General features: G+C 43.5%; 1 protein-coding gene across 3 annotated transcripts in view; it reads left to right on the forward strand.

The window, feature by feature from the left end:
- The window catches only part of PPARGC1A (PPARG coactivator 1 alpha), a gene marked incomplete at both ends in the record, with an annotated part of 170,139 nt that overhangs the window by 108,330 nt on the left and 43,665 nt on the right, over positions 1-18,144 (forward strand). For all 3 annotated transcript variants that reach the window (XM_081999240.1, XM_081999241.1, XM_081999242.1), the window contains one exon: positions 2,293-2,472. In XM_081999240.1, the coding sequence (XP_081855366.1) occupies positions 2,293-2,472 (180 nt within the window). The remainder of the gene's footprint in view (positions 1-2,292; positions 2,473-18,144) is intronic.

Raw genomic sequence — 18,144 nt, forward strand, 5'->3', positions numbered from 1 at the left:
TTAGGTTGCTTCAAAAGCCCACTGTAGGAACTTAAAAATGCAGATCACCAAGAGTAAACATGTTTAAGTAGGTGGTTCACAGAGTGAAGCTATTTTTACAAACGAAAGCAGTAACAGATCAGCAGGATACTTGAGAAGTCTACGGCATCAGTTATAAGCTACTGACCTCCACAACACAAACCTGAGGATGATGCTGAGAACCTACCTTTTCAGTCAAAAACTAGATTATCCCTTAATGAGATCAGAGATTTCGGCCAAGCATCAAAAAAGGTCATCTCTGCATTATAAGATTGCTGCCAGAAGGTTGTGTCTCGCACTAAAGAAGAGGGAACTCTCTAATTTTTTTTCTTTTTTCTGTGACCAAAATAATGATAAAAAATTGTGTGCAGTGAAAATTACTTAAGTGGGGTTTTGACTTCTTAAAGTTCTGCAGCCCCTTACATAACAGGAAGGAAAGCAACTGCTCTTTCAGAGCCTCATTCTGCAGCCTCTCAGCTCCCTTGCCCCTTGGCCTGTTCCGTGATTATCTCGTAGTGTCCTGGTAGACGTAGAAGTTGTCTGGTAAATTATAGCTCGCACCAGCTGCACTGAGTCTTTGTGCCAACAGACAAAATCTGTGCTCGTGGCTGCACTGCTGCATCCAGCCCGCGCACTGCAGACACACCGAGATTCCCAGGGACGAAATCTCAATGAAACGCACCTTCAGCAGCTCCCGCTTGCATTATTGTAAAAGGCGGTTCTTGCGAGAGGGGCATAACCGGTATTGAGCAATTCACATCCATGGACGTTCTGTTAGTGCCCTACAGACATCCCTCTTCAGAAAGTGGCACTTTCTGGGTTGACTTCAATCCAAATAGAAGTTGGGAAATCATTCAAATCACCCAGTCAACTGATGGGAGTCGAGAAGGACCTGCTGTTGGCCATCCATAACACAACTCTACAAATACTCAGGGTGGAACCCCTTAGACTCAGCTGACTCTAAACGGCTTTTAACCATTCAGCACCTGGTGCCTTTGCAGCTTTACATGTGTTTTGCAGTATACCCGTATCGACGAAGATGTTCGGAGATGAGTTACCAGGGTACGTGGTACAGCACAGGAGGAATTGCTTCATCAAGCAGCATTGACGTGTGGGACTGCTATTTGCCAAACTGTTGCTACGGGTTTTCCATAATTAGGAAATAGTTTTGGTGGATACTCTTAACATTTCAATTGCCATGCTGAAGCAGATGTGTGTTACTAATTTTTTCTTGCTTAGTAGGTCAGTCAATACCCTATCTAGCTTCATACTTGCATGTAAAAGGACACTTATTCCAGGTTCACGTGTATTTATCACTACTCTCCTCGTAAGTCATGGAGACTAAAACACTTTGTACTGCTGAAGATGATCCATGCAGACTGGACTTTGTTTACTACCTCAACCAAAATGTTTCACAGACCCTCTACATTAGGATTACTGAATCGGGGGCTGCCAGAAGGGGAAAACCCATTTGGTTCCCTCACTGCAGCCGCTGCCTGGGGACACTTAGGAAGCTGACTGGGACAATATATGTGTTCACACCAAGCAGGTGAGAGGCTGCGTAAACTATGCCTGTCACCCAATGGTGAATATAGAGATATTTCAGAACGCACTTTGGTTGCCAGGACCCCGGGGTGTAACTGGGTGGCAGTGGTCATCGAGTGGTCATCGAGTGCATCGGGGAAAGAGCACAGCAGCATCACTGACCTGTACTTTTTTATGCCCATATGGTAGCCACCATCATGACTCACCTCAAGGATTACAGTGAGGATCTGTAGAAGTAAAAGTGTGACTATCTCCAGCTTGAGCTAGCCTCCAGGGCTGAAGGCTGTAACAGGCTGTGCCTCTTTAACCTGAATGCATCAGGAAATGCGTGACAGACCTTGCCCAGAGGTATTCATCTGTAACTTCTACCTGCACTGGTTCTCTCTGAAGCAGGAGAATAAGGCCATGCTTTGGCCTCTGCTGTTGGATTTAATAAAGCTTTGAAGACGATTGTTATCAAAGATTACAGGGAGAAAAAAAGCTGTTGCCCCTGGACAGAGATGTGACAGAGAAGGCAGCTTATGCCCTCCTGTTTCCCCCTCCCCTTTGCATACCTGTATAGAGCTAACAATGATCTAATAATTAGCAGGTTTTTTTTCCAGAAGACAAAGTCAATTCTGGTGACCCTGTGCCGTAGCTTAATCGAGGCTTAATTCTTATCACATGATATTAAAGTTAATAGATTCCTGGTAATTAATGAAACTATTTCTGTGTTGCTGTTTCCTGCAGTGTGCTGCTCTGGTTGGCGAAGACCAGCCTCTTTGCCCAGATCTCCCAGAACTTGACCTCTCCGAACTAGATGTGAACGACCTGGACGCGGACAGCTTTCTGGGGGGACTCAAGTGGTACAGCGACCAGTCAGAGATCATCTCCAATCAGTACAGCAATGAACCCGCCAATATATTCGAGGTAAGGCAAGGCGATGCAAGTGCATGTTGCAAAGTCCCTGCGTGCTTTTTTTCTGTTTTTTTTTTTAGCCTGGTGGACCCCAGGCTTACTCTTTTTCCCCCATTAAGAGGCAACAAACATGGTGAAGTGTGTTGCGGGTTCTGACTGGTGCCCTTAATCCTCATGATCAAAATGACGCCTGTGATCTGGAGAGAGTGGGGAAAAAAGCCTTGAAATGAATTAATTGGAACTTTTGATTTTTGAAAGGAAATGGCTAAAGAGTGCCTAGAGCGCACTGCCCTGTGACGTCACGGCAAGGAGTTGCGCAGTTGTCAGATAGAAAGAAGAACAAAAGTCAAAACGTGTTTGTTGTCTTCCACTTGCACTCCCTGGCAAGGAGCGGAGTGTAGCAAGGCAGCTAGCTGATGAGTAGCTGGAGCGTTTCTGGTAGAGGTTTTTACACTCAGATCATTACTGTGCAAGACACTTGAGCACAAATTGAGAGGTCCTCATAGTTGATGTATAGGAGAGAAAAAGGGTGGATGTGGCAAAGGAGGCAGTGAGGGCTGTCAGTAGCTCAGGAACCAGCACATCGTTTGGGATGTTTCACAGATCTGGTTGGAGAGCACTCTTAAAGTAAAAGTTGAAGGGTGATAGGAGAGATTTATATGTTTCCTTTACAATTCTGCCTTGAGGTGTACGCGAGGAGAGTCTTCATCTCTGTCTCCAGTTGTTGTGTAAAGCCTCCATGATTCTCTGCCCCGTGGTTACGGGACAGCCTCCTGAACCCTAATCTCCTTTCCTTCTTGATGCCATAGATCGTCCACTGGCTGGGAAATTGGACAATAAATTGATTAGCTGGCAGGAAGACCCTGTGCAACTGCAAACCACGGGTGCTGCCTCTCACACGGCAGGTACTGCAGCTCCAGGAAGTACAGCTGGCCCGCTGGCTCGGGGAAGCCCCAAATTATCACGGTGGAGTTTAAAAGCTAGAAAAGATCAACTGAAACAGTATAGTAAAATACTTACCTAAGATGTCCTGAATGAAATCTTCCTTTTTGTATACAGCTCTAAACCCACAGTGATCTCCCTGATGCAGATGAAGTTACTCTGGATTTATACTACTGTAACTGATAGCAGAAACTGGTCCTCTCTATTCAGTTTCTGTCATTTATACCCAAGTAACGTGGAATTAATTTTATGCAAATCAAAATGAAATTATCCCTGCAAAACCCGGTGCTTAGGCCCTCTTTTTTCATCCGTTGTATAATGTTCCGTGCCTTGTTTTACAAAGTTTCCAAACCCCGTCTTGTTCTTGAATTGCGGTTGTACCGCCTCGGGCAGGGTACGGCGTGTTGGTGTGCAGGTTTGGGTGGTTGGTAGCAGGGGGGCAGGGGAGAGGGCTGCAGCTGGCGTGAGAGAGCGTGGCTTTGCGTTTCATAGAACCGAGATCTATTTTTCCTCATTCATCGAAAGCCAAATGCAGAGGCATTTTTCTTTTGGAAGAATCGGTTGAAGATACGGACTTTCAAAATGTAAGTTCCCGATAAGTAATATAATTAAGCAACTACCAACTTTAAGCACACAGATCCTTCCAGTAGAACCAGTGGAACTTGACCACAGCTCATTGCTTGCCCTGTGCATAACTGCCTGGCTGCGCTGGTGGCCACAGCTGCCGAGTACAAAATTGTCCCGTACAGATAGTGATGGTTCCCCTATACGCCTTATATCTACAGTATAGGAACTGTCACTTCCTATCTGGGACAATTCCCACCCTGAACATCAAAACACATTGCAAACAGCGAAGCAAAGAGATAAGCGTGTATGTAACCTTGTTGGGAGATGGTGACACGAGGTACTGGTCATTGCGCGTAACCTCTCACGGGCCCGTTCGGGTGCGTCTGAGGATGAGCCGCCCCAGTGTGAAGAAATAGGTGTGTGCAACTAGGGTGAATACATCTAGGCAGCAACTAATAGGTCAGAAATAATAATTGGGAGATGAAATACGCTGCTGCTTTCCTAATGGGCAAATTCTGTTGTCCTCTTCGCAAACGCCTGGATTTCCTCGCGCTCACCAGCTTCAGTTGCAGGCTGCATCGCTGTCTCCGACAGCACCGTTTAGCCCACACTTACCTGTAGGGACAAATTGTGCTCTAATAGACTATTTTCAGCTTTGTAGTGTGTTATATTTACATTTCTTGTTTGCTTGGCCTAGGAAGATGGGAAAGAAACAGTTATTTTCTCCTCCCATACATTAACCCTGTCCCCATTCTCCATCGTGCAGCTGGATACCTTGCACTATTTCTCGCCTCTGCTGCTCTGTAATGTGACAACTGGGGGTGCTCAAGAACAGAAGAAGATGTCTTCATCCTCCAGAGACTCTCTCACATAGTCCGTGAGGAACTATTTGTTTTAGCTGAAAGAATGGAAGTTTTGTGCAGTTTCCCATTTGGTAATCTCTAGATTTTTCCATATTGATCTGCATTGGCTTGTCTTTTTAAAGAAAATAACTTCTTTTTTTACTTTTTTTTTTACTTTTTTTCTCTGGGAAATGCATCATGGGAGTAGCATGTTTTATCTAACTTAAACTTCCAGAGGAGGCCTTGTCATGCAAAAATAGAAATACAGTCTGGTGTGGAGGGGAAAGACCAGAATGGCAAACAAATGTTGGGAAGTACAAGAGCAGCATTAACTGCACAAGCTGTACAGTGTTAATTGCCAAACCTTGAATGAAGCACACTCTCCACTGAGGTATTAATGCAGTACATGTGGCATTGTCTAAGTGAGGGCCGATGTTCAAAAGACCTCTACAAAGTTCCTAGATGTCTCAAGCTGGTGCACTTTTTTTTAAGAAAGGCTTGTATTTCAGCAAGTGAATTTTCAGTCTTTCTGCAACTCATGTTCTGGGAAGCTTGCTTGAGCTGAGCACTCGCAAGCTTAGACACTTCCAGTAGCACTGGGGGAGTCTCATGGACTAGAAATTATTAATAGTTATGGTAGCATCCAGGAGCCAAGTGAGATAAAAGTCCAATTAGTCTAGATAGTAAGTAACTGTTGAGTATAAATCCCTGCTCTCATCTGCTGAGGTGTAGTGAGATACTGGCATTCACCCTAGTATTAAAACACACCAGTATTTTGTGGACGCACCTAATTCATCACTGCATTGTTCTACTCACATGCCAATGTAACCAATGCTAGTCCCAAATCAAGACCTTATCATCTGCCCCGGAGTGGAGGGTCTTTTATCAATGTGTGTACATATGCATATTATGAATTAGTTGATTTATTTCTGTTCACAGCTTGATCACTTCTGGTTTTCACCTAATTTTCTTTGCCTGTTGTTCTGACTACTGGAAAGATAAAATGAAGGAGTTCTTGCCACTCAGGGCACTGTCTATTGACACAAGTTCATGCAAGTAAATAGTTAACAAGTCACCCAAGACCAGTTATTTAGGTGGTTCACTGCATCATTCATTTTCATGATTTGCTTTTGTGGAGAACTAGACTTTAAAAAATTGTATTTGTAAAAAATTGATTGGGCTACTTTTAGAAAATCAAAATGATTAGTTTTTTGTTCTCAAAGCCAATGCTCTGTGAAAAAATGAACAACCATATAACTTAATGTGGCATGAGTGAGAAGACTTTTTGTTCACAAAAACTGTTGTCCCCTGCGGCTTCTTCAAATTTACCCTACGCTATCATGTAAGTTTAGTCATATTTAAAATTATTTATGACCCATGCCTAGCATTAAGGAGAAAGAAGATACCTGTGGTGGATATATCTCTTTGTTGGCATTGCTTACAAGTAATTCAAGTGATGTTAAGAGAAAATGCAGCCCATAGATCGGCAATAACCTGTATAAAGTATAATGAACTTCTTTAAAATCACAAAGATTTGTAAGTGTGGTATTCCCATACTTGGCAAAACTTTTTAAGCCTTTAAAAAGATGTCAGGAGACCCACATTGCTTGCCCTTCTGTGAATTTCATTTATTTACATAATTTTGTATTCCAGAGAGATGCCCACTATATTTGATGACTTTATTTTTAATAGGTGTAGCCCAGATTACTTTTCAAGACCATGCTACGTACCGTGTATTTGGAAAGCCTAAATAGGTTACTATGTTCTACTCTAGGTTGCCAAAAAATGCTGTATTAGAAGCAATGAGAATGTGGGGAGAGAAAGAGAGGACCAATGAAACGCATACTGTCTTGCCCCTGGCAGCAAGGAAATTCATGGAGATAAATGATTTCTTACTTATTTGGGAAGGGTTTGCATGAGGGAGATGATGAGGATAGAGGGGAGCCTCAAACATCACCAGCGTAATTTGCATTGGTTCAGATTATAAACTCCCTCATGTTCTGTGGTGCTGCCAGTCTCTTTCACTATTTCAGGTTATTCATTCAAGGTTTGCAGACAGATTGATTAATGAATTACCAGATCTTGCGTAAAATGACTTGGCCTGACTTTTAAACAACCACCAATGTTTTCTTTGCCAGTCTTGTGACTGGTGTTAATGGGTTTCAAGAGAGCTAAGCCTATACAGGCTTTCTGTACTGGCCTCCCTTAGCATTTTTTTCCACTTTTTAATTTTCTCCAAAACTAGTAGCCCAGGGCAGGTAGTTCAAGGAGATATAATCTCAGGGAAAAAAAAGACATAGTAGTCAAATCCTTGATGGCTGATGCCCTTCAGTGCCAAATCAGCATGATTTATCATAGCCATCTATTCAGCACAACAGAGGCTGGAGGTGAGCTGCATGGCGTACCTCACACAATATGCATAACTAGAGCTCTGAACTTTGAAGGAAAGCCTCAGAGCTATTTGCAAAGTGCTGGTGCTTAGTGAATACTAAATTACATTTAGGAAATAGTCTACTGCTACCAGTTATACTTCATTTTTATTCTTGACACAGACACCTAAATCAGAGAACAGTAACATTTCAGAGATTATGGTAGCAGTTTGGGTATGTTCCAACACTATAATAGGATCAGAATTTTAAGGCCTTTTTTATTATTACCAATAGTCACTTAGTTTCTACTGCAGCGTACTTTGTAGGGAATTACAGCTTTTACTAAAAAGATTAAAATGCTATTATGCAAATGATTGCAGTATGTTATTATGTTTACAAATTAACATCCATGGCTCAACACACAAATTAACTAACTATTCCATCTATATTATTAAGGATTTAATAAAGTAACTGTTGATAAAAATGAGGAGCTTGGAACAGTTAATAGGACCTGATTGTGATTTAACATAGAACTTAAACATTGTGTTTAATGTTCTAGATGGTGTAATGGCAGAATAAAGCTTATCAAAGTGCTTAAAGGAGCTGAGATTGTGTGAACGGCATAGCAGCACGTCTGGGGCCTCAGAGAGCACAAACTGAATAGCTCTGGGCAGTAACGTAGAGCGGCCGGTTCTGGTGAACCTGAAGGTAGGACAGGACCATCGCCTATCAACATGTCGTTTTCTGCCCTGATAAGTAGGTTTTTTGAAATTCAGATTCATACACATTGAATATTTTACGTGATGAGCACACGTAGGGTACTTGGGAACTCGCGTCCCTCTGAAATGCATCCTGTACCGAAATGCTTCTGTGGCAAACGAGATTTCATTGCGGAGAGTATCGCTGCATGGCAAAAAAGGAGGGGGCTGAGCTCAGGCCGAGGTGACTTTACAAACAGCGCTGCAAATTGCTATTCCTGGCAGTTCCTAAGAGATCATAAAAGCAAACAGATCAGCGCTACTGAGGTCCTAGAGAAATGAATGTACAGTGTGTGGTTACGGGATAGATTTAGTAGGGAAACAGACAACATTGCCGGTTTAATACAACAATAAACGTAAAAGGCAAAAGATGCAGATTTGGGATAGGAAGCTTTACAAGAACAATAAAAGGTAACAATGTATCATAAAAACCACTTGTGAGACGAGGAGAAGGACCCTCCGTTCCCGGGGAAGAAAACAGCGGAGGCTGGGCGAAAGTGCCAGAATTTTTATATTCCTGATGGCGCAACGTCACGTTTCTTGGGTGTTGGGTGCGTCACCTCCTCCAGTGTCCCTGGCCTGACTCGGGCTTCTGCATCTGCTAAGCAGGAGTCCGGCACAGTAACGCTACATCTGTGGGGATAGTGTGTGTAAACTATAATCTGTGACTAGATATGCTGACATTTAATAGGGCTCAAGCAGTACGTGGAATGTATTTTACTCAAACCAGCTGCTATGTAATTGGGAAGAGTTTATGCAAATGCTCCGTATCTAGTGTGAGCAAGGTGTGCTGCTGCTCCCTTTCCTTTCCCTCTTGGACAAGCTACAAACTGTCTAAACACGTCTCTCTTTTGATGCAAGAACCTTGCATGTTGGTTGAAACCTTCAGGCAGGAAAGAAGTCCCAAATGAACAAAAAACAATTGCTTTGAGAGCTTATTGTTTGATGTATGAGGCCACCAAGACCATTCCCCAGGTGCACGATGAAGAAAATGGGACTGATCCCCTTCATGGTCCCATTGAGGAGTTATGTCACCTGGAGCAGCCGTGGCTTGAGGTACTCACCGTGTCCCTGCTCTGCTGAGCACCTGTCCTTTTTGCAAGAGGGAAGACTTAACACTCACCAGAACAGTAGTAAGCTAATTAGGTCATTAAACGAATGTCTTGGCCCATGTTAAAACCAGCCCTTGAGGACACCGTGTTACACTGTGTTCCCACTGGCTACGTATCTAAATACAAACTGGTGTCAGCTGCCACACAGACAAGAATGTAAGAGCCTCCTTTCACAGAGGTCATCTTAAATCCACTTTGGTCACAGTCACACTCCACATCTGTTTTAGTGAGATGCAGCTTCTTAAGGTGGCATTTGGACTTCATAAGCACACAAACAACCAAGCTATAAATTGCTACTGCTGGAGTTATTTTGAATAAGTGTATACTGTTTCATATTTATAATGGTAGGCTTCATAATATTCGCAGTGAATATATAACACAGATCAGTTCAACAAGCATGAAATTGTATGTTGTCAACTTGTCACATAAATAGAGCCATATTCTAGCTTACGATAACGTTGAACTAAATATTTTCTCCCTAGAACTGCAGAGAGGGTCGCAAATAAGTGGGACAGTGGCTCTGTCTTTTGTTAGAAAAACACTCCCGGAGTCATTGCTAGTGGGAAGTAAATACTTCTGATAAGATTTTTTCTGTTTTTTTCTTCCCCGTTTGCTTAACAACAGCAACAGAAAATTTGCCTTTCTTAGACAAATGCTAATTGGCTAAACTGTTAAATTTATTTCCCTTAATGGTTTTATTTCTAGTGTAACCTCTTTTCTTTTTTTTATTGTTGCTATTTTTGCACTGTGCATCATTGCTAATTGCTACTAAATACTCCCTTTTAACCCTGGCATGCTCTTTCCCTGCTGCCCCATCCCACTTAACATTAACTCAGGCTCATGCCATTACAGAAGGATAAAATCACAGTGAGGCTTGATTTAGGATTTTTTTTTTTTCTTAGTGCCACTAACCTATTCTGCATGTGTAGGTCAGGACGAGGAAATTGCGTAAAGCAAATTTGTTGCAGGGAGAAAGTTTTGGTATTGAATCACATCAAACTATTTTTTCCCCATGAGCAGAAAAAAAAATACAAGGAAGAGCATGTGTGTATGTTCCGGTGAAAACTTACCCACTTGTAGCTCTTGCTGTACTACTGAGTTAATACTCAGATGCACCAGAAATTTGCAGCCTTTCTGGAGGAGTACCCCCTGCCAGCTTTCTGGGCCTTTTTTTCTCCGGTGTCTGGTTTTTATTTCCACAGCTTTCTGCAAGTGCTCACAGGATCCTACTGCCTATGTGTGCAAGTGAGAGACAGCAGCATCGGCACGCAGGGACATCCGGCTGTGCACACGCGCGCTCAGCCATGCCGGCTGCTTTCAGGTCTCGGTGGACATCAGCCCCTTTGCAACGTGTGGTTGGTGGCTTTGGCTGAGTTTTCCGTTCTGACACACGGAGCACCAGCCTCGCTTTGTAATGACTGAGAAATTAATTAGCACTTTGTGGTGGTGGTGAGTCTGAAGGGCCATGATTGGAGTTTGCTTTTTACCACATGCAGTAATCACTGGGTTTTGTTTATGAAAGCACAAAACCAAAACCTATTGAGATTTTGGTGGTGTTGTGAAGCCTGAGCTCTGTGATATACTGGAGTAAGACTTCCATTTCCTCACATACATCTGTGTTTTTGTGCTTTACTGTGACTAACACGATGGGGTGCTGGTCCGTAATGGGTACTTCTAATCACTAAGATGATAATCAGAAGAAGGTAGTGTTTTTCTGTGAGGAGCCACGGTGGCAGCCTTGGGCAAGTGTTGTTGACTTGTTGATTTATGACAGCTTCGAGTTGCCTGAACTGATGCTGCCTGAACAGCCATCTAGCTCATCACGTGAAGTTCAGGAGGATCAGCCCTTCCAAGCACGTTACAGGGTTAGAGGTGTCAGCCGGGCAGAGACAACTTCCTACACCTCTACACTTCTGTCTGCTGCCACATCTGCTCTTTGAGGGCTCAGCGATATTAAATCTTTACAGATTTGGAGGGGCAGTCCATCAAGTGGTCTGATGGACTGCAAATCTCTACTACAGGAGATATGCTTGCCTGAAAATAGAGAAATTGGGTGGAAAACTTGTTTCTCACCCAAGAGATTACTTGCAATGAGGTGGTGATAACAGTTTTCTGGAGGATTGGTTTGGTCAGAGGATCGTTCTGCTTCCCTGTGAGCTGCTAGAAGAAACAATGGGAGTTTTCTCCTGGAATAGTAGTTTCTCCTGGAGGGAACTCAAAATTGTTTCTGAAAGTACTCCTAAACCTTTGTGGGGGAAAAAAACCCCAAACACACACAACTGTTGTTCTCCCATCTTGTTGTTTAAGCAGTGGCATAATGATTCAGGAACTGCACTGGAGAGTGCAGATAATAAACATTATGGAAGTGAGACTTCTTACTGGGATTTTGCCTTTGGTGTGAGAACATTATGAGCTTGCATGTTTCCACAGAGTAGTCAGTGACCCTAAGTGAAAAGCAGGGATGATGAGAGTTTTAAAAGTCTTCTCATATTCAGGATTTTTTTTTTAAATGTGTATCTGTGGACTAGCTGCATCTGGTTATAATGTGCTCCACTCTGCCAGGCCCTGTGGGTTGAAACTGAGTGAAGAGGACCTTAAGTCTATTGTCTCTGCTTCAGGAGGGCTTGTTGGTGAGCTGTGGGCAGTCAGGTGGTGCAGATGGCAGTGACACTGGTGAAGAGTGAGGAATTAATTTGGAGCAGGGGAGGACTTTGCAGAATCACAGAGTGCTTGAAGTGGGAAGGGACTGCAGGAGGTCATTTGGTGCAACCCCACCTGCTCAGGCAGGGCCACCTAGAGCAGGAAGTTGAGGAATTATTTCTGTGCTCCTCTGCTGCTGCTTCTCCTCCCTTAAAATGACACAGTATTAGAACTAGTAATGAGTTCCTGATCCCATTTGGAAAATCTTACACGATAGTCTTCAGCAACTATGGAGTGTCCAGGAGGCATGTCTGTATATAGCAAGAAGCCCATCATGGCCAAATCCTGGTTTTCAGAGGAAGGTGGGTGGCAGTCAAGAGTGATCTCAGTCTGGCCTTGGTTTTCATGTCAAATTTTCATATAAGGAAACCTACCTCTTGGGCTAAGTCTTAGTTTCCACAGGTCCTTAGCTTGTCCATTTTCACAGGCTTGTTGTCAGACTAGTGAAATCTTAAAGTTGTCAGGTAAATAAGGATCCATATGCAATTTTTTTGACAAACAAAAACCTAAGTGCATGCTTATTGACATCTGGTTGGATGTGCCCTGTAAGGCATTTGACCCTCCAGGCATGCACAAAACGAGCAATAGGCTTTCATTTCTACCTATCTGGGGGAAGGTTATGCATTTTTTAAATTCTTTTTCTGGTTTTGTGTTTGTGTTTCTTCCCCCACCCCGCCCCAGAACTGGTGTGTATTTTTCGGCTGTATTGATGTCCTTAGAAGCCCAACAAGTGCACTTCACACAAGCATGAAGATATCAGGCAAAACATTACCAGTCACCTCAATTGCATCTGGAGAAAAGCCAGAAAAACTTGTGGGTTTTTTTCCTAAGGCATAAGAAAATATCACACGGTCCTTAACACTACAGAGACATTCATCCATTTCCAGTGAAAGGGTGTCAAACTGCTCCTGCTTGTATGTGATGGGAGTGTTGCCATCTCTTGTCATTTTCTTTGCTGTTGATCCCGCTCTCGTATAGGAAGGGTCAGGTCAAATGCCTCTCTGGAGACCAAGTCTCCCATTTACAGCAGGAAATCTCTCGGGTGGAGAGGATAACATTACAAAACAGAGGCTAACGTTACAAAACAGCTCTGCTGCCTCAGGCACAGTCTAGAGCATCACAGACCAATAACTCCTATCATGTCACTCTTGCAGCACCTTATTATCTATGTTTTTCTGTAAATCTGATCCAAGACTGTCATTACCAGTTTCAGGTAGGTGAACACCATCTGGGTGAAATAACCATGTGCCAGTGATGGGCTGGAGGGGGCTCTTGTTAGTTAATCATCCCTACCTTCCCTTTGATGAGTTAATTTGTCTGTTGAGCCATGGAGGAGCCCCCAAGAGCTCCCAGGAGTCCCTTGTTAAAATTCTGCCGACAAATGGGAAGATAGGGATGATTTCACTCGTTTTGCTGGAGCCTGTGCTATCTATGATATTGCTAAATCATCCATAAGGCATAACATTCTATGCAATCTTTTTGTTACAGTTCTGGCGGCACATTACTTCTTTGTGCATTTACTTTTCAAACATTGTCACTGGATACCTAACCCTCCTGAAAATCACATGGCATAAATTAAGATTAATTGCAGTACTTCCATGTGGCCTTTCAGTAGCTGGCATACCAGGTTCCTTGGCTGTGACACCAGGCCATACTCCTTTTTTTTCTTCTTTTTTAGTTACTAAACACAGTCTTTATTTACTTGTCTCATGGTAATGCCTAAAAACCCTGTAGTAGGAAGATAGTTTCTTTGTACGTACTAGTGACCAGCCCCTCCCTGTTTTATGGTGTGTGCTTTGAAGTCCTTGGAAGGAGCAAAGGTAGTAAAAGAAGAAAAGAGCTGGTCCTTGGGGCTTGTGAGTGAAGATAAGTTACTCTTCCCTCAGAGGCCTGGGAGCACTGCTGTCCAAGTGGGCTCCTCTTCCTCCCAGCCAGCTAGACACAGTTGAGCTTGCCCCAGCCAAGGGAATAAAATTCTAACCTGCAACACAGCGAGGAGATGCTAGTTTGAAGCTGCAGTTGTGTCAGCATGATTTGGGACTACGAAACCTGGGGTGAAGCTGCCTTAAGTAGTACATCCCAACATGGAGACTTGTTTATCTCCAGACCTAAGAAGAAGAAGATGACTTAAATTTAAAAAATTAAAAAAACAACCAAACAAAAAACCCCAAAAGACTAGGAAGCCAAGAAATACTGTCATTTGGAAGATGCTCTGCTCCCTTTTTAACTAGTCAGACAGGGCTTGTTAGCTCTGATACAGTGCTCTTACAGCCAGATCAGGACTAGCTGTTGCAAGACCATAAGTATGCCTCCGTATAGTGCTGACGGGTGCTGTGGGGGGATTTATTAGCTTTCGCTTAATATTGATGATTCTCCTAGGCTCTGTTCTGAGAGAGAGCAAACCTCTCCTGCAGAAGCACAGGGAAAGTGATGGAAGGACACTGGAGTAAATCTAGAAGAGTCAGCTGGGATCCTACCAGACTATGAGCTCTGGCTAGAGGTGACCATAATGGACCAAGCAGGTTTCTGCAGAGTTAGTCGGCATCTCTGTGTTGTGTTTTCCGAAGTGGGTTGGGAAGGATTATTTGGCTGTGTCCTGTACTGACCCAAATGGTGTCCAAACATCTGCACTCTGCTGCAACTGCCCAAGCAGCTTCCCCAGAGTACCAGGGAGCAGGAATTAATGTCGGGGTCTCCTCACTGAGTCAGTTCAAGTCCAGTATGGTCAGAGGTAATAGGCCACGGAGGCTTAATTCTTTGCTGGACCATCAGCATCGCCTTACACCCTGCTCCTGGCACTTGCAGCTCTGTGAACACAGTCCAGATGCACTGGAACTGCCTCTCTGTGGACCCTGTCTGGACCCAAGAGGGCTTGTTAGGGGCAGCCCCATGCTGGTGTTCTCTTTCTGGATGTCTCACAAGATTAGACTTGAGAAACTTCAATTTTTAGACTCAAAGCTAAAAAAAAGAAACTTTTTAGAAAATGGATTTTGTGGGTACTGGGCTTTTCTGTCAGTCCAGCTTGAAACATCCAGGAACGCTGCCTTCTCAAGCCTGTTACTCCAGGTTGCACCACACACGTAGCAGGAACCTTCCACTTGATCTCCCATTTTTCCCTCGTACACCATCACTCCAGCTTGCCCTCCATCACTCTAATGTTAACTATTTGCCACAGCTTCTGTCAGGTTGCTTTTTCCCCGACCAAAATTCATAGGGATGAACAAAAATCCACTCATGTCTCTTGTCCTTCCCTACACCTGTTTCTGGGAGTGCAATGACAGATACCAGTCTTTTTGTGTGCCAATGTTACCACTCTGTTTACAGCAGATTTAAGAGTTTACTTTAGGCCACAGTGTTATCTTCCAGTTTTCCTAATTCTATCTGCTGGCAATCCCAGCTATGCAGTTGGGGTGGCTGCCCCTGTCCTAAAGGAATTTGTGTCAATTTCTGCGGGGACAAATCCTCCCTGCGCTAAACGGCTTTGCAGTATTTGCTCAAACTGAAATTTTGACAAAGATGTTCTGTCCACATCCACCAAAAGAGATTGCCTTTTTTTCAGATGCACTTGGAGGTGGATGCGTTGGAAGCTGTCTGTACCTGGCTGATAACTGAGACTGAGCATCTACGTAGCACGATCCATGCCCTTTTCTAATTTCTCTTTGAATGACAAATGTGTCTTCACTGAGTCAGCAGAAGAAGAGATCCTACAGTAGAACTCATTGCCCTTCTATCCCTTTTAACAGAGCGGCTAGGTTTTCCCAATTCGTCCCCAAAATCAGTCTTTAAAACAGCTCTTATAAAGACATCCCTCAGATGGATTGTCCAGAACTGCTTTGTATTCTCTAGTCATCTCCAATCGAGATCCATCACGTGCTGTTATTTCTTTAGAATCCCTCCCTAACCATATTGGCATATTCCCAATTAAAAAAAAAGAATTAAAATCTCTGTGAAAGTCAAAGTTACCGGGATTTGGAGATCGTCCACATTAGCCCTCATCACTGTTGCCCCTAGAGAGTCAAATCTAATAGTTGAGTGTGGCTGAACTCAAAAAAGAAAAGCAGATTCCATTGCAAACTTCTGTATTTCACAGAGGAACCATGCACAGTTAGCCGAGGTTCTAGAGAGGCTTTAAGGACAAGAAATCAGTCAAATTTTGCATGGCAAATGCTCTCTTCAGTTCTAAAACAATATATTTTTTAACTTTGAAACTGCTAACTGGTAAGCCAGCCCTTTCTCTTGGGAGAAGCCGTAGCAAAATAACTGTGTGTGTGCAGAAGATGGCAGGACAACAGTGTGGTGTAATAACGTGCTTGTCGTCAATAACAAAGGAGTCAAAACGCTCATAGACTTGGTATGAAAACCTCCAAAATATTGCTGACTGCTATTTAAATGTTTGAATCCATCTGAGTTGTTTCTCTGCAAAGAAAATGCGTCTCCTGGTGCCAAACTTGTACACTCCAAAATTCCTGGAGATGTCTACCTCCCAATTCTTGAATACTTGTGCTTTTGGATATAGGCAGATGTCCTTTCTGGTCCTGAACGCGACTCAGCTAATGAAGGATCAGGGCCACTTCGCCTGATGTTCTCCCTCTCTGGAATCCAATAATTGTTTTGCATCAGAGCATGATTGTACCTATAGGTATTAGACAAACCTGCTAATTCAGATTCTGTATCATCTCTTGAATATCTTCCCAAATTGCATTCTATGATTTGGTTAGATTATATCTTATCTCTAACCTTCTTGCTTCAATAAACACACAATATCTAGCCTGTCTTCTCCCACCTTATACACAAGAAAATAATCAGAACTTAATCTGTTGCTGGCGTTAATGGCACGATTCCTCATCCTAATTCCAATTCACTCTCCCTCATATCCCACAAATGCCTTTGAGAAAGTATTTTATCCCTGATCCTGTGCCAAAGACACTTTTCTTCCTCCGTTACTGCTGTCTGACTTCCTATGGACTTGGTAACGACCTTTGCAGGCTGTGGTGGATGGCGCGGTCTTACATACAAAGGTCTGGGAACACGTGCCGCATCTCAGGCTGTCGCTTCAGCTCAGAAGGTGCCGAACAGCAGATCCCTGATCTTGAGCTATTACTATAGCCAGAAAGTGTAGTCTCTTCACTAGCAAAGAAAAGGATGGAGAAAGTATACAGTAAAAAGGAGTGAGGGCAGCAGCACAACAGCTTTTTTTCTCACTTTTTTCTATCTGGCAGGTGGTCGGACATTGCAGACACCCCATGCATTGCCCTCCCATGGGCTCTGCTCCTTGGGGCCCCATGTGCCATAAAGCTGCTGTCACGGCTGATGGGGATGAAACGGGTTGCTTTTGTAAATATTTTTGTTTCTAAGTACCATCCAAATTCTAAAGTAAAATATTTTCCTACTTGGTTTATAGTAATTTGGTAATCTTTGGGAAGAAGCTCTGCTGAACCTTCAGTTCACTTTCTCCTGCGTATCTTCCCTTGGGGCAAATCTGTCTGTGCAACTATTTGTACAGGTAATGACCTATCCAACCAGCTTTGGATATTTTCTGTTTTTTATCTTCCCAAAGTAAGTTATGCAAAGAGGAGGCCCCACTCAAACAATAAGTTTTGTGGACCCTTTGTTTTTCCAAGGTGCTTGCTGAGTTGCTGTTATATTATAGCCTCTTCCTCCTGTGTTTTGGGGGATTGGTCCAGCTTTTCATGTTAAGCTAGATGGTCTCCATGCTCACTTTTGAACTCAGTCATGATTGTGCCCCTTCCCTTCCCACTGGTGCAAACTTGTCTCTTGCTGTAGCATGGTGATGTTCTCCCTAACATGCATTATGTCGTACAGGCACCCTGTGGCTTTCTGGCATGGAGGTTCACCTGACACACCACCCTTGTTCTGTTGTGGCCATTCACTAATGTCTCAGTGTTAACTTTCTCTGGAAAACTCCATTCTGGAATGCCAGTAATAAGTAAGCAAATATGATGGGGACTTTTTCTGTACAAAAAATGGCAAAATCACCAAGTTTCATGAATGCACAAAATGAGCCTTCCCTTAGTTGTGTTGCTGTCACCCCAACGCTCTTGACAACCATTTTTCAGCCCTCTTCTGCCAACTGGGAGCTCAGCTGCAAGTGCTTCGGGACAGGGGCTGTGTGCACTGTTGGCATCCGTGAAATGCTGTCCTCTACTTGGAAGGGGAGACTGGTGTTGCCGGTTGGATCCCTGCCCTCCACCGTGCCCATGGGTGCTGTCTGGCCTGGGGAAGTTGATTAATCTCTGAGCATCAAATCCCCTGCTATAAAGCGAGGATTATAATCCTCCTTTCTTGGTCTCGTCTGTTTGAACTGTGAGTACTTTCTGCAGGTACTTTCCCTTACGATGCGACTGGAGATCATTCAGTGCAATAGGGCTGTTGT

The sequence above is a fragment of the Phaethon aethereus genome, assembly GCF_964289735.1.
Source record: "Phaethon aethereus genome assembly, chromosome: 4".
Lineage (NCBI taxonomy): Eukaryota > Metazoa > Chordata > Aves > Phaethontiformes > Phaethontidae > Phaethon > Phaethon aethereus.